The sequence below is a fragment of the Sardina pilchardus genome, chromosome 22 (assembly GCF_963854185.1).
Source record: "Sardina pilchardus chromosome 22, fSarPil1.1, whole genome shotgun sequence".
Taxonomy (NCBI): domain Eukaryota; kingdom Metazoa; phylum Chordata; class Actinopteri; order Clupeiformes; family Clupeidae; genus Sardina; species Sardina pilchardus.
The window spans coordinates 13,762,037-13,778,645 of NC_085015.1; the positions used below are offsets into that span (position 1 = coordinate 13,762,037).

General features: G+C 40.4%; 1 protein-coding gene across 3 annotated transcripts; it reads right to left on the minus strand.

Moving 5' to 3' along the window:
• Positions 1-577: 577 nt before the first annotated feature.
• Positions 578-7,110, minus strand: LOC134070205 (matrix metalloproteinase-9-like). 3 transcript variants are annotated; one of them, XR_009936903.1, is made up of 10 exons: positions 7,031-7,110; positions 6,740-6,766; positions 6,569-6,610; positions 6,131-6,160; positions 5,558-5,724; positions 4,755-4,817; positions 1,365-1,421; positions 1,078-1,239; positions 907-972; positions 578-803 (listed from the first exon to the last, which is right to left on the minus strand). XR_009936903.1 is itself a non-coding variant. In XM_062526474.1 (9 exons), exons 5-9 carry the CDS (start codon positions 5,616-5,618, stop codon positions 583-585), a joined length of 564 nt encoding a protein of 187 aa, XP_062382458.1. In that variant the 5' UTR covers positions 5,619-5,724; positions 6,131-6,160; positions 6,569-6,610; positions 6,740-6,766; positions 7,031-7,110; the 3' UTR covers positions 578-582. The 3 variants fall into 3 exon arrangements, 1 of the variants encoding a protein (XP_062382458.1); XR_009936902.1 differs by lacking the exon at positions 907-972 and having other exon boundaries at positions 4,755-4,858; XM_062526474.1 differs by lacking the exon at positions 907-972.
• Between the last annotated feature and the right edge of the window lie 9,499 nt (positions 7,111-16,609).

Below are 16,609 nucleotides of genomic sequence, written 5' to 3' on the forward strand. Positions count from 1 at the left end.
GTCATTACAACACCTCATTTTCTCACATGAAAAGAAAAAAAAACAAAAAACAATCACATGTAGTCTAAACTTGACTTGATAAAGTTTTAATTTCAGGGCTAATTGACTTTGTACATTGCCATCATGTGGTGAACTCAATGAGACAATAATGCCAGAAACTCCCTCCTGGGCCTTCACGGTATGCCGAGGACACTTACAGGATTATGCTCCATCTTATCGCACCTCATCAATGCACTTCAGATGATCATATTGCATTCCGTCTCTAATATATGGACTGTCTGATTACTCTTTATACAACTCTATGGACTAGATTTCCATTTCTATATTTTCAATTTCTTGAATTTCCCCTTGGGGATCAAAGTATCTCTATCCATCTATCTATATTTGTATTAATCATACTGCATTCTGTTTTACACATTTTTAATGCACTGCTTAGATGTTAAACTGCATTTCGTTATGCAACGAATTCACTACTCAAGTGAGGCATTTACATATTCATGGACATAAAAGGACAGACGCAGGACTAAACCATTCATGTTTTTACACTGGTAAGAATTTGAGAACAAATGGGTAATTTCTCATTCATTTTTTATTGAAACAGTAAAAGAATTGACTGCCACATGGCCGATTGAGGGCAGCAGACATACATTCTCCCCACATCCCATTCTGGTCAAAGCTGCTTGTGGTTGAACACCATGGCTTGCCATGGTGGACGGTAGTACATTCCCAGTAGAGCTTGCCCCGGTACATGAAAGGAAAGACACAAGCCGCTCCTCTAGAATTTCCATTAATGGTGGGCACGTCTGGAAAAAGCAAAGGACACGGCATTACACATCAGGCACAGTAAAAGCTAGCGGAAGATTATATTAAAATCAATGTATAGCAATTTAGACAAGAAGCATTCACCAGTAGTTGGGAAACCTTGCCAATAGGAAAGCAAAATTCATCAACAGGCAAGATGTCGTTTAACACCTATGAGGAATGAGGAATAAGATCTAAAAATACCTTCCCCTTGTAATTCAATCACTCTGTAGATTGCTTTACATTTTCAGTCTGTTTGACAGAATTTGGTCTTACCTGTACAGTCTCCCCATTTCTTATCCCGGTCGTGGTTGCTCGTGGTAGCACACCATGGCCTGTTGTGTTCTGTGGTGGTACACTTGGAGTACTGTTCGTCCTTGTACAGGAAGGGGAAGACACAAACTGCACCTCCGGCATTTCCATTAAGTGTGGGAATGCCTGGAAATAACAAACATGATATACATGATGCACAACAGTACATGTTGTATTCAAATGAAAAAAATACAGAAGGATACAGTTTAGCTTATATGGTGAATGTTTACACAATCAGTAGACCATCTTACCTGGGCTTGTATGGTTTGTGAGATAGATATGTTTGGGCGAACAAGTCTCATCAACAGCTGTAGACAAAGATTTAGAAACTTGTACCGCACATTATCACAACAATAAGGTATGACATTAAAATACCATCAGCTCAATTGTCAAGTTTACATGACTCAAACGCAACCAGAATATTTTCATTATTCTGATTAAAACAGGCATATGGTGTGACCAACTTTCTGCTGACATCACAGACATTGAAAACTCTTATCCGGGGACTAAGGTGTAGACAGCCATTAACAAAACCTCATGAATGCATGGAACGTATTCATTTTGACCAAATGACATTAACTGGAGGTACTCTATTTTCGGTGAATACTTAGGGCGTACTCACACTAGGTACGTTTCACCCGTACCGTACTGGAGCACAGTTGCCTCTGGTCCTTGGTCTGCGCTCGCACTGCATATATCAAACCGTACTTGGGTACGATCGAGTTGCTGTGTTCTAGAATCTTTATGCAACGGGTGATTGTCATTTGGAACGTTATTGTTTATTTCGTCATTCATGAAATCCTGTGCCTACATGCATACCGTACCAGAGTCCCCCTCCTCCAAGCGTACTAGCGTACCGTACCCCGGTACGGAATGAAGCGATCACACTGGTCAAACGAACCGGACTTTAGGGGCCAAGTGTACTCGGGTACGGTACAAAGTGTCTAGTGTGAGTACGCCCTTAGAGGCATTCTACGGAGGCCCCCCCGGGTGACCTGGGTAAAAAAAAAAAAAAACGTATATACTTTTGCGGGATCTCGCAAACCTTCTTTTTTGGACTTTGCTGGGCTTCTACTGTCTATGCGTAGCCGATGCCCTATGCCCTATGGCCTATGCATTGCCCATCATGTAGCCTATGCGCAACAAAAGGCCCATAGTAAGGATTGTTGCCTCTGCTGCATCTTCCCTGCTGCAGTGCAGTTTGTCCAGGGGGCAGAGCACGCAGAACAACTATGGTCACTATTCTAGATGAATTTCCATTAATGGTGGGCATGTCTGGAAACAGCAAAGGACACAGCATTACTCAGGCACAGTAAAAGATTTCAGAGGGACACTTGTAATGTAATAATTCAGTTATTTTGTTCCACCCAATGTCCGAGCTTCAGTGTGTGGTGCTTCAATAGAAAAGCTCATTCAGAACCATTTAAGTAGCTCAGTCGGACATGTAGCGGAAGATTATATTAAAATCCCCCCCCCCCCCCCCCGCTATCTCGACCCATCCCTGTATATCTCAAGACACACCGACCGACCACAGAGGGAAAGAACGCACGCACGGTCATTATTACATGGACAGCGATTATTTGCGTAACTTGCACACAGCATACGATCAAAAACAGAACGCATACAAATTCATTCAACTGAACACACCACCACGTTCCCTTGCAGCACAACAATGGCCTCAAACACACTGAGGACGGCTTGACGCCGAAACGCGTTTGTTTTATAGGCATGGTGCTACAATAAAGTATAAGATAATTAACTAGTGAGTGCAGTTCTTCTGCACATTGGAATACGATATTTAACTCACACCCGAAGAAGGAGATATCTTGGAGTTTGAGCCCGCCTCTCTGCAAACTCAAAGAACAAACACATAAATTATGGCACAGCGTCCATTTAACTAACCTGTACGCCGAACAGTTGCCGTATAAGCAAAAACACTTGCACTCACCCGTCAGAAGTGTAATTTGCGTGCCTTCTGCTCAGCAAACTCGTTCACTATTGTGTATCCAATTCCCTCGCCCTGTCATTTTCGATGGAGAGTATTGCCAATCCACTCAGTCGCTCCTGACCCATGGCACTCCTCAGATAGGTCTTTATTAATTTGCCGACTTTCCACGACTTTAGTAAGAGTAGTAGCCTGTACCTGTTTACATTTGCTAGCATGTGCAGCAGCCTATGATCAGAGATGACGTAAAAATGTTATGACTGGACAAAGATTTCCCAGCAGGCCATGTTACAACATCTTGTAAGTTGACGATAAAATAATCAATGGTATTAGTTTTATTGATTAATTAATTTTTATTCTAACATTGAAATGTCATTAGTAAAATCAAAATGATATGAAAAGGAGAAAATACAAGAATTGGGAAATGGATAGGTGCCACCATGAGACCATGTTGTAGGAGATGGAAGCATTTAAATAGCAATCAGTTTGCCTTGTTTGATCTATGAGGGGAGGCGGCGTCATTGATGACAACAGTTAACTTTATGTTGCATAGTTGGGAGGCGCTGGGCAAATTCCGAAATGCAATGGACCCTGCGAAGCTCAGAGGTCCCCGGTGCGTTGCACCGTCGCACCCTACGCCCCTGAGCACGGCTGAACAGCTACAGTCAGTCTATTCTATACGAGTTTCCGTACAATCAGGGACGGCAATTGTGTTCTCTTCCCAAAGTTTCTCTGTCTGATATTCCACAGAGTTAGGGCCTCCTCGACGAGGAGATTGAATATGCGGCACAGTTGAATATGCAGGCGTGCGGGAACATTTTTGAGCTGAATAATAAAGTTGGCCTAATGGATGTCCAACTATTTCTACTCCAACATGACGTTTCAAATTTAGAAGTAAAGTTATTTAGGAGGTTTTCATCAGGGTTTGTTGGTTTGTCTGTGTTTCTTCGCAAGATAACTCAAAAAGTTATGGATCCATTTGGAAGAAACGGCCTGAAATTACCCAATGAAGAAAGGATTAAATGTGGAGAGTGATCTGTATGGATGCAGGAGGTGGTTATGTGTTCGCTTGGCGGAGGTTTGCGCCGAGTTTGTGTGTGCGTGTTTTTTTGTAAGCCATGTGTTTCGTTTGCCTACCTATCAAAATCAGAAGATTTTCAGTTTAGTTTGGGATCTAATTTACTCTTGGACTGTTCAGTAATATTGCTAAATGTTGGAACTGATGGGCATTGAAATCTGGGGGGCATTTGATGGTTCACTATTGAGTGTCATATACTGTAGTTGAAAGAGTGTCTGCTACGAGATAAGCCACATTCATTCATTTGATGGAATGGAAACGTTATATGCATAGCCATTAGACTAAATTGAGTTACTTTACTATTGTACATTTACTTTTTTATTGAATTTGTTGACTAGAATGAATCTCGGCAGAAGGTTTTACTGCCGGGAGATACACATTGACTATAGTCCTATTCTTTTCTGTAGGCTAATAGCCCATTTTCTGCGACTCAAACTGGTCCATAGCCTGCTTGCAACGTCTCTCAGTGAGTCACGTCCCTTTCCCTTTTACTTAGCTATTGAATATTTATTAGCTATATTCAAAGCCATCCATAACTTTTTTACTACCTAAATAGGCTAGCTTATGGCAAACTTTGTAGCCTACCGATGAAAAAATCTGATATGAAAAAAGCCTTACCAGGGCCTAGAAGGACTGCGTTTCGAGGTTCTAGGGAGGTCAGGTTGAGCTTGCAAGTCATCCCTGCACACATAGATGGTTATGGTGGTGGTGCCTAGCAGACGCTTTTGTCCAAAGCGACAAACAAAATAGTTCAATTTAGCAGTTGATCATAGTAGTGATGACCGAAGAGAATAGCTACTTAAACAATAAATAGTGGCAATGACTAAATAGGAGAATAGTAGTTAAACAATAAAGTCATTCAATCAATTATAAACTATGTAATAAAAAAAATAAGAACAATGCGAATTTAATCAATTACCTAATGGTAACAAAAATAACATTAAAACATACAAACCTAAACCTAGATAGGTTCTGGATTTAGGAATGTCCTGGTACAAATTTCTAAACCTACACAAAAACATCTTGCAATGACCTCTGGGGTTCTATTAGGCCAGCCATCACCATACTAAGCTCAATCTTTTAAGACTGAACATACTGTAAGTCTTAATTTCTACTGCACAAAAGGCGTGATCAATGGGCATCGTTCAAATGACTCCATACAGTTGGATAGTCTTTCAACCAGTCAGACCAACGATCTGGTGCATCTTTAGGATAAGCTGGTTTGGTTGGATAAGGTTTGTGATTGGACAAAGCCAAATGTTGTGGACAGGAAGCAGGACAAATGTGCAGGTTTCGAGCATGAGCTTCTGCACGAAATCCAAATTCAGGGTTCTATAGAAAACCTCTAATAAGCAAGCAGAAACTTCATGACAGTCTGTCGAATGATAGCCCTCTACATTTCGGTCTGTTTGAGCTCTTACCTATACATTCTCCCCATTTCTTATCCTGGTCGTACTGTAGTTGCTCGTGGTAGCACACCATGGCCTTTTATGGTGCATGGTGGTACACTGGGAGAACCGTTTGCCCGTATACAGGAAGGGCAAGACACAAACTGCACCTCTGGCATTTCCATTAAATGTGGCAATGCCTGCAAACAGCAAAGGCTACAGCGTTATGCATAGTAAAACAGTTCTAGGTAACACTTTACATTAACCTCTTTTTTTACGTCCCCATGTCAACAGTAGAAAGGTAACACAATCTTATAGTTTCTTTAGTTTACGTGGCCTGCAGTAGCCACTCATACCAATCACTCATCTCATGCATGTTCAAACCCATGAGGTTATGCCTGTCGAGGTCTGTATACAGTAAGCATAGGAAAAGAAACTGAATAGTGTGTTTGTAGAACATGCTTTCAGAGGTTAACTTTTAGAAAGGAATACCTTTACAGTGTAAGAGAGAAGTGCTCATGAATTTGGAAAGTGGTTATTTGCATGTAATGAACGCCTACAGTTTGGCTAACAAAGCATATTGATATGGAGCATGTGTCCACTTACCTTGGCTTGGCAAACAAGTTGGGGTCATCCCTGTAGACAAAAGGTACGGTCTTCAAATGTCAGATATTGCAGATTTATTTCTTATTCATTATGCCAGCAAGATTACGTCTCCAGCCTGGCTGGCAATATTAGATAGGCAGGAGGTAATGCTAGTTTGAGTTTAACAAATTAAACAATGCAATATTTCAAACAAAATGTATTTATGGTCTTTGATCTCCAAGACTGTAAAGGATATCAGGATAAGGATCCCACATCCCAGTCAGAGAACATCCAATACCATTGAAGTTCATTTCAAGTACATTTTACACAAGTTGGCCTATTTGTTTTGAAAAGCCCATCAAGTTATCTGCCAAACTTGCTGTAGCTCTTCAGTCTTCATGGTGGGAAAACATTGAGGGGTATTCCTGAATCTGATGGTTAAAGCGTATGAACTCTTACCTTGGGATTGTGTGAGCGACTTAGAAGAACAAGTTGGGTACCCTGATAAAGATAGTGGTGAATGAAGGTCTTGGACAGGTATCTTAACTGAACACATTAGAGATCTCAAATCTGAAGATATCTTCATATGCAAAGGAACCGCATGTAGGATTTTGGCCAAAAAACTCTTACCCGTGTTTGCTGTAGTGGAACCCCCACCTGTTGGGAAAACACCAATACAGCAAGAGTCATTAGCTGCACTCACCCATTCTACAATGCCTAGTAAGTCATTCACCATTGTGTACCATAGGAACATTCTAGTCATTCATAGTGGGACAGCAATGATTCCATAAGTGGGAAAAACACAAAGTACAGTGTAAGTGTAGGTGGCCAGCAAATAGCTCAGATATATTTTTGGGTCACAAAATGGTTTTACATAAACCACAAATATGTATAAACAAACATTTGTATGCAAAAGCTTACTCAATGCCATCATGAACAGCCACAGTGGAAGTGGATTCATCATGGTCAGTTTGTCCCTTTCCCATTCTTGTGCTCTGCACCTGTGAAACACACATCATTTTGAAGTAGTCAGAGTTTTGCAGGAGGAACTGAGCAAAAGACTCACAGTTATACAGCCAAACAATTGATGCGTTGGTAAAACGGTTTACCACACTGAAGAAAGGCTGACAAACCAAGAAAACAGAGGACACGATCTAAACAGGCAGAAAACAAAAACAGGCAAGAAGCAAGACTAAGACTTACGGATTTCACTGCCAACTTTCACAACAAGTGTGACAATCCAACAAACAGAGGTTCTAAATACACAGACCAATGAAAAGATTGGACGAGATAACAAAACAATTATAGGGAACAGGTGTGAGCAGAAAATGGAGGGAAACGAACAAGACAGGAAGTACATACCAAATAAGTCAAGGGGCGGAGACAGTCACATGACAGCAGACAGGTAAACACAGAGCACATAATAATGTGATTAAAAGCAGACAAAAATGCAATTAAGTTATGGATAAAAAAAAAACATGCAGAAAAGCAGGCACACGCGTGCACACACACACACACACACGCACACGCATGCACACCCACCCAACCCCCCACACACACACTCACAAGTGAACATACACACACACACAGACACAGACGCACACCCACACTCACCCCCCCCCACACACACACACTCCATTACCCCCCCACACACACTCACAAGTGAACATACACACACACACACACACACAATCACAAAACTCACACAGAAGGACAGATATACGCAAAAGCAAGTGTACTTTTGTACATGTTGGTATGAAGTCACATGCCACAGTCAACCAGTCTGCCCGAAACAGAAGCCTGCTGCCTTCAGCTGTCTAACGTCATGAAGGTACCAGCTTATGCACTTTGTTTTGGACGGCCTAGCAAAATAGCAATAGTTGAAGTCAGCATGAAGGATACAGCTACACTGCCTTCAAAACTCTGCCTAACTATGCTATTTTAGATGACGACGTTTCATAGAAATATTTGATTCAGACATGCCTTGATGCCTCACTGCCACTTAATGCTATCTTAGAAGGCAGGATCTTTTTCCCCATTTCAGACACAGCCATTAATCAACATTAAATGAAATGAACATCATAATGAACATTAATCAACCACTAACAGGTGCTATGTTGCCTTGTTTGTGTTGTCCATTGGTTTTGTTCCTCATTAGCAGAGAGAAAGGCAGCCTGGTGCATGGGATACTTATCGTACAGGGGACCTGGCAAGTGAACATAAACGGCAAGCACTCTCACCAATGGGAGTAATTGAACACAATTTACGACTCCAAAATGTGCTTACAGTGCCATGCAGTGAAGACAAATGCAGCTCATTATGGTATATTTGGTATATTTCCTCTGTGGTCAAGGCTGACTTTTAAATCCCATATCTAGCGTGACAAATACAGGTAAATGTATTTATTGTGCGTATGTTAGCAACAGTAACCACATCAAAACAAATAAAATAAGCCAGTGAAGCAACATTGCTGATTGAAATCCACAAAGAAAGCGCTAACAAGCCTGTGAAGTACACAGCAGTTGCTGATGGATTGACATGACTTTTTCCTGCTGTTGAGGTTGAACCCTTCGATTTAAGTCAATAAGAGACCAAAGTCTACTCTACATTATGCAACTCCAGGGTGTTCTCTGTGCTCTATTTTAGCTAACAGCAAAAATACACATCTTTGTAGAGCTACTGGAAATACGGCATAAAATGCACATTGCCTTAAGGGTCAAACAGCAGCACTGGACCATGGGGCCACTGTGTGCGTACACAGAAAAAAGGGTCTCGGTAGGCTAGGGCTGTTCCTCCTCCTCCTCAAAAGACCTGTGGCGCTCACGGTGCCTTTTCTATGGCAGGTTGCTATGCTCGCCTGCCCACCTACTTGATACTGTTGCTTCTCAAAAGGCTAAAAATAAGTCTATTGACTTCGCTGTGTGGCCACAACTCACCACACAAACCCACTTGGGTTTAACACATCTAAACATGTTTGTACAGTAAATTACACAAATTGTTGGGCAGCTATCCAGACAAAGGGAAATTGATTTAGAGAGAAAGAATAATAGCTTTGCAACTCCTGGCATGGCATTAAGCAATATTTATTCACTGCTGCATGTGGATCTACTGAAAGAATGACAGAGGTATGACATGTGTTTTTATTGGATGGTCTGTTTGACTACTCCCTCATGCTTCCTGGTCATTGAGCAGCCAGGCATTTGGCCCTCCTCTGTGAGAGCGACCTCATAAAACCAGCCCAAAGCCCTGCAGGAGATCTCTCTCTCTCTGTCTCTCACTCTCTCTCTCTCTGTCTATCACACACACACACACACACACACACACACACACACACACACACACACACACACACACACACAGGGACTTCACACACCATACACCCTACATGGATGATTGCACAATATGAGGAGTTGCTACATTAATTTGGCTTCATAACAATTATTTAAGAGCATTAATTAGGTCCTTGTTAGACTTTCATCTTTCTTTGGGTGTTCTATTTACTGATGCAGAGACCAGATTGTGCCATTTTGCATGATGGACCTTGGGGAACTCCCCCCTAACCCTGACCAAAGATCCTTAATTACTCCGCTTTAACCCTCTCTGCCCTGACTCCCCAGACCACTGTTTACAAAAGTCCATTCGGGTCCAGACCAAATGGTCTAGACAATGTACCTTTAAGTAGGGTTCAGACCAAAGCGTCACGACGAGACGAGCCGCGACGTTCTAAAACCTTGCGACTGCGACTCAACGTGTTCAATGCTCTGCGACGGCTTGCGACTGCTTGCAACTACGTGCAACTTCTAATTCACACCGCTGCAACTCAGTCTCGTCGCATCGGGAATCTTTGGTGTGAATTGGGCTTTAGGCCCTATCCAGACTGCAAGCGTGGTGAATGCGTGCCAGTTGCGTTGCCTGTTCATTTTCATTTCAGCCCCCATGTCGCTGAGTCGGCAGCCTTAGGTGTGAAATGAAGCCAAACATTGGAACGTTTCGCCTTCGGCATCTTCAGTAATCCTCTGGCTATCAGGTCTGATCAACTAGTATGCCAAGTAGCGGCACTGAACTCACGCAAGTTGACGCCGGAACACCAGGGGGCGATAAAAAAAAATGTCAGGCACCGAAATGAGGCACAGAAAGTTTTGTTCTCATTCGGTCTTGTTACTACCGTTTACGTCGGAACCGGTGCCATATTGGTACCGCTTTTCGGTACCCAACCCTAATGTTAACAGGTTAGAGCGTGTAAACTGCCTATGTGACAGGCCCATCTCAAGCTACACTTTGGTTTCTACAAGGTCTGAAATCTTTGTCAGACTGTGTCCAGACCTGCCAACCATGAAAGAATTTTATGAGTACAAAAAAACCCAACCCAAATTTACAATGCATAATGTTTAGACAGTTAAGACATTTGTCAATATGTTAAAGGTTGCAGATTTGGCTTTTTAAAGAAGTATGTCACTGAAAGTAACAAATGCTGCCATTGGAGGCAATCGTGACTGAGCATCTCTGTGCTTATAACACAATATTGTGTTTTGTTTGATAACCAAGCTGAAGATCCTTTGTATGATTTTCCACAGTCTGCGTTACTCTTCATAAGTTCAGAAACAGAACTTGTAAACTCTCTACCGTGATGCAAGTGTAGGTCAACGATTGTATGAAATCTTGGAAAAAAGGTTAACACAGCTGTTCCAGTTTTACAAAAATAGTCATGCAAACTGTGTTTTCAGACGTCTGTATAGACAGAAATCATCTCTATTATGAGGGTTAACATGCTCATCTAGACTTGTTTTAAAATGCAGTTTTGCAATTTTATGTGGGTGTAAAACTGGCTTTTGGAAATACAGAAGTGAAGACAGTAACAACAGCTGTCATCCATTTCCAGGGCAATTATTTAGCTTTCAGTATAGTGAGGCGTACACATAAGGACACACATAACTGTAGTAGTTTGCTATGCCACTTGACAGTATCCTATTTGAATTATGCAGTAATAAAGACAATCTGAAGAGGTCCCTCTGCAGAGAAAACTTCATGGAGAGCTTTGAGATGAATACAGGGGGGGTACAAAGTGCCCTGAAGCAATTTTGACAGGCGCCCCTTAAGCATTCCTCATACCAATTTATTTGTTTATTTGTTTATTTCTTTTTTTTTTTCTCCTCACCTGTCTCGCTAATTAGAGGTTGCATGGAAATGAAACGAGTGAAAGCAACCTGCAGAGTGAACTGTGTGTCTTCATGTGTGAGAATGTGATTTTTGAGCCAACGAGTAAAAACAAACCCTAGCAAAATAGTGCAAAAACAACTGTGATGCATTGGGGACTGTTGAACCCCCCCCCCCCCAAATTATTAAATTATTGATATTAAGAGTCAAGAGCGAGTCAATAACGGTTGGCGTGGGAATAGACTATCACACCTGCTGAGAATATGTGCAAGTCAAGTCAAGTTTATTTACTATATGTAGCGCATTTCATACACACAGGTCATTCAGTGTGCTTTACATAAACAAAAGCAAACAGTAATAGCAAAACATAGCATAAAAGGGCAATAGTCAAAGAATACTTGAAAAAAAAAAGACTAACAAAGAAAGCATGACACACAAGATAATATACAGTACATTTAAACATAAAAGGGTAATATTGCAGAGGTTGGATGAAATCAAGTTGCCACTTCAATTTGGAGTACAGCTCCCCAAGTAATATTCTGAAAAATCTTTTAAAATATTTCTAAGTAGACTTGTATACTCATTATGGTCACATGGAAACAATAAAGAGGACGTACAGTAACCTTTAATGTGTGGAGCTCCACTCCTGCCCTTGAGTTCTGATTGGTTCCTGTGACGCGAGGGGGGCTTTCTAACTAACCCCCGCAAACATTTTAGAGAGAGAGAGAGAGAAAAAGAAAGAAAACTGCCATTGACGAATGCAAACCCAGGTAAAAAAGTAGTGTACTTAAGTGTATTAGTAATATGGTTAAAGTACATGAAGTACAAAGCAAGTATGCTTCTTCGTTTCTGTGCTTTATTTGAAGTGAGTTTAATGTATACTTTATAAAGTATACTTAAAAATATGTGTAATTAAGTTCAACTTCTGAGTCCAAAAAGAAAGTATACTAATTTCACAATAATCAAATTGTCTTTTGATTGCAATTTTTGAAAGTGTACTTTGTTGTTAGTGTATTTTAAATTTGATAGAAGTACCAATGTTTTAAGTGTATTAAATTTGACATACTTTGAGTGGCAATTTAGTGTACTTATGGAAAGTGTCATTTCTGCAAATAAACTGTTAGCATACTTTTTTACAGTGTACTATCATCTCACTTTATTAGAAGTGTTACTTCTGTACACATTGTACAGTACACTCTAAAATAAGTGCATTTTTAGTGGTATATCGGAATACTTTCACAAAATATGTTAAAATATAAAAAATACATAGTGATAATTTAATGCACTTTAAGTAAGTGCACTTATTTGTAATACAGAGTTAGTATAATTTTTGAAAGTGTACATTTGATTTCAACTAATTGGTGGTAATGTATCAATTTACTGTAGTCTACCAATGGAAAGTGTTTTTACATTGTTAGGCTGATTTCTGAAAGAGTAATGTGATTAAATGTTGCAGTGTGGACGAAGTAAGTTTATTTTGTACAAATTATATTTTTTTCATTTGGCTCCACATCTTGGTGAGGTAATATAAGTCTACACTATCACCACCATGTATTAATAAACACTTGATTGACAGAAAAGTCACTTTAAGAACAGTAGCCTAATTATTTTTTACAGATATTGTATTTACATGTCAATTCAGTATCAGAATCTCAGTACTTGGCAGTACTCACTCTCAAAAAAATGAAATCTCACTATTGCTCATCTTAATGAATCCTTTTTCGTAGGATTTACACAATAAAATTAGGTTTCTAGGTGAAAAGGAGTCAGTTATACGAAATGCATTCGTGTTTGGAGGAAATATGTCACTCTATGGTCGCCGTAGTCGTAGAAGATTTCAAAACGCACAAACGAGGGTCTCTGGCTGTGGCAGGTCTGCCTCTTCTCCCTCACTCGTGGATTGTAAGGTATGTATTTGCTAAACACACAGTGTTCTTATTTTGAGTTCGGTGTAATTTTAGGGAGTTTAGCATGACAACAAACCTGGGAAACATGATACAATTCTAACGTTAGCCTGAGATGATTAGCTGCTAGCTACTTAGCCGCCCACATGAGGTTCAGCAGATCTCATGTGGGCGGCTAAGTAGCTAACAGCTAATCATCTCAGGCTAACGTTAGAATTGTATCATGTTTCCCAGGTCAGTTTTACTCCCTGCCGAAAATAGGGGTGGTTATGCCTTGATGGGTTTGAATGTTCATGGATGTGACCAGGTCAGGACGACTTCATATGTTTGCTGTTTCATGCAGCTAGCAGTTAACGGCTAACATAAGAGCCGCTAGCTAGCCCCGCACAAACCCAGCCTATGTTTATGTGTTAGGCTTAGAATACTAATAGTTAGATTATTATCTGAAAAGTTTAATGTTTAAACGTAGGTGCAGGCCAGTCTGTGTTACCAAATTGTCCTTATGTGTCATGAACAATTTGCGTTGTTACAGACACTAAAGTTCGTCCACAAACATTTGAATTATTTGAATGTCCGTGTAGCAAACCACACCATCTTGCCTAGTCTCTCTGTAACGTTAATCACGTGCAGACTATCTTTGAAGGACAAGTTACACAAACGTTAGACTTGTCATTATTTTTGTATGATGTGATCAGCATTATTGTAGGCTACTTGCTCTCATTCGACTTCTATATTAAACGAGTAAAGCAAGTACGTTTTTCATGATCATGGTAGAGGCTGCCTACTCTAAATGTTTGAGTGATTTGTTGATCACAAACAAGCCTCAATGTAATTAAATGTTTTCTTCCCAACTTTTAATTCAAATTCTAAAAGATTTCAGTAATCTGATATTATTATAGTTTTGCATGGTGTAAATTTGTTGAGTTTGATATACTTTCTCCACAGACGTGGGAGTGCAGAGTGCAAGACATCAGCGTCATTGAGGTCTCTCTTACAGAAGCATTACAGGTTAGCTCATGGTTACTTTTGCGGTAGACACCCATACCTATGTGCATAATTATTCTCATTGTCCCTGTTTATTATAAGCATGGAATGCTCTTCATAGTCACTGAAGCAGATATCATACTTAGATCAATGTTTTCTGTATGCTAATTGTAATTCTTTCTACAAATGCTGGGTTGTTTTGTACATTCTTTCTGTCCCCTCTACCCTCGTATGGTTCAAGATGTGCAGAATTTCACACGCATTGTGCAACTGAAGTCCAAGTTTATGCCAGAACTTGACATCTGCTCCAGGCTGTCTGCTGAGTGCCATAGGAAGGGAGGAGAAACAAGACATAAGATTAAGGAGATCATGGCTGCCATTGATCGGGTTAGTGAGAAGTTGTTTTGTGCCTCCCACTTTGAAAACCAATATTAGGCCATGAGCTACAGGGCCGTAACATGCACCTGTCAACGAAACATTTTTGACCATGCTGACATGACGAATTTGAATGTTAACATTTACATTTTTGGGTTGCACTACCTGTTTCTACCCCATGAATAGATTTGCATTGAAGATCAATGTGTTCCAAAAAATCTCTCAATACATTGGAAATGCATTATATGAACCTCTACATGTGATTACGTAAACACACCTTGTCACATGCCCCACCTCTCTCTAAGTCATGAGCATTACATACATCTTATAATGCATTTCCAATGTATTGAGAGTCTTTTGAAACTCCTCTATCCATGGAGCAGTAAACAGGCATTGCATCCCAATACCCAAATCTCCAAGTTAACATTGGAGGATTGCACGGTAAAGGCATAGTAAACATTAAGATGCTTAATTTGTAAGTGTAAGTAAAGTAGTGTTATTATTATATTTCCCTGTTTTGCAGAATCCCATCATTGGCTCGTTGAGAGTTTGCCACCTGCAAGCACTTGTTGTGTACTTGAAGGCCCTGAGAAACTCAAAGGAATACCTGGTAAGTGTAAATGAATATCCCAAAAAACAGTGTAAATTCGGTGAAAATGGACCTCAGACTCTCTTTCTGCATGAAAATGCATCAAAGAAGTCGTGGAGACGGACAGTATTTTTCATTGATGAAGCACTATAGAGCTTGCATCGGCGTACACTATATTGCCAAAAGTATAGTGATGTCAATAGACATCCCATTCTTAATTCATAGAGTTTAATATGATGTTGGTCCACCCTTTGCAGCTATAGCTTTTTTGACCATTCATCCAGAAGCGCATTTGTGAGGTTGTACATTGATGTTGGACGAGGTGGCTCTCAGTCTCTGCTCTAATTCATCCCAAAGGTGTTCTATTGGGTTGAGGTCAGGACTGTGCAGGCCAGTCAACACTAAACTCTGTCATCCATGTCTTTGCGGACCTAGCGTTGTGCACTGGTGCACAGTCATGTTGGAACAGAAAGGGGCAATTCCCAAAACTGTTCCCACAAAGTTGGGAGCATGGAATTGTCCAAAATTTCTTACTGTTCCAACATGACTGTGCATCAGTGTGCAAAGCAAGGTCCATAAAGACGTGAATTATATAGTTTGATGTGTATGAACTTGACTGGCCTGCACACAGTCCTGACCTCACCTGACCTTTTTTTTTCAGTTATTAGCTGGTTTGATGCTCATTGGGCTCAATGCCAACCCGGCTAATAGGCTAACTGAAAAAAAAAACACCAGTCTCTAGGTATGGTGAAGGGTATGTGATGTGGGGCTATTTTAATTCCAAAGGCTGAGGATACTTTATCAGGATGCCTAGTATACTGGATCCATGAAATAAGTGGCTTTTAAAGATATAAATCTTCCTGCCTCTATGGGAATTTAACATATGGGAGCAAATACTTATGACCCCTGTATTTTAAGGAAGAACATTTATTTATTTGCTATACATTTCACTCACAAAGACAATTGGTGTCCTTAAAGGTTGGATATTTCCTAATTTTTTTAGTCAACTTTAGCATGGGTTCCAATACTTATCCTCGCTGTATATGCTCTATTTTCTGACACAATGTGATACTTATTCTTTGTATCATAATGTGATACTGACCCTTTTTATATTGCATCCTTGTTTTAGAGCTGCCAGGACTGGTGTCATCACTGAAAGCAGTCATAAACAACATGGCAGATTCATCTATTTCCTCCAGCCAAAGCGACTCACCACGCACTAGCAGTGAGACTTGCAGTGAGGACATGGTACTATGACTGAAGTACCTTGAACCGATCCCTCATTAGCATTGTGCAGGCCCTCCATGATTTTGTGATCTTGCACGTTCACCAATTCATGCAAATTCAGGGACTTTGCTGCATTTGCGTGTTGTAATATTCAATAAATGTGAATGGTGATGTGTAGTTATGTTCCTGTTATTGTGTTATTAGCATTATATATCCTTTGCTTGAATTATGTATTTTTGTAATTTTATTGTAATAAAGTTCCCTTTC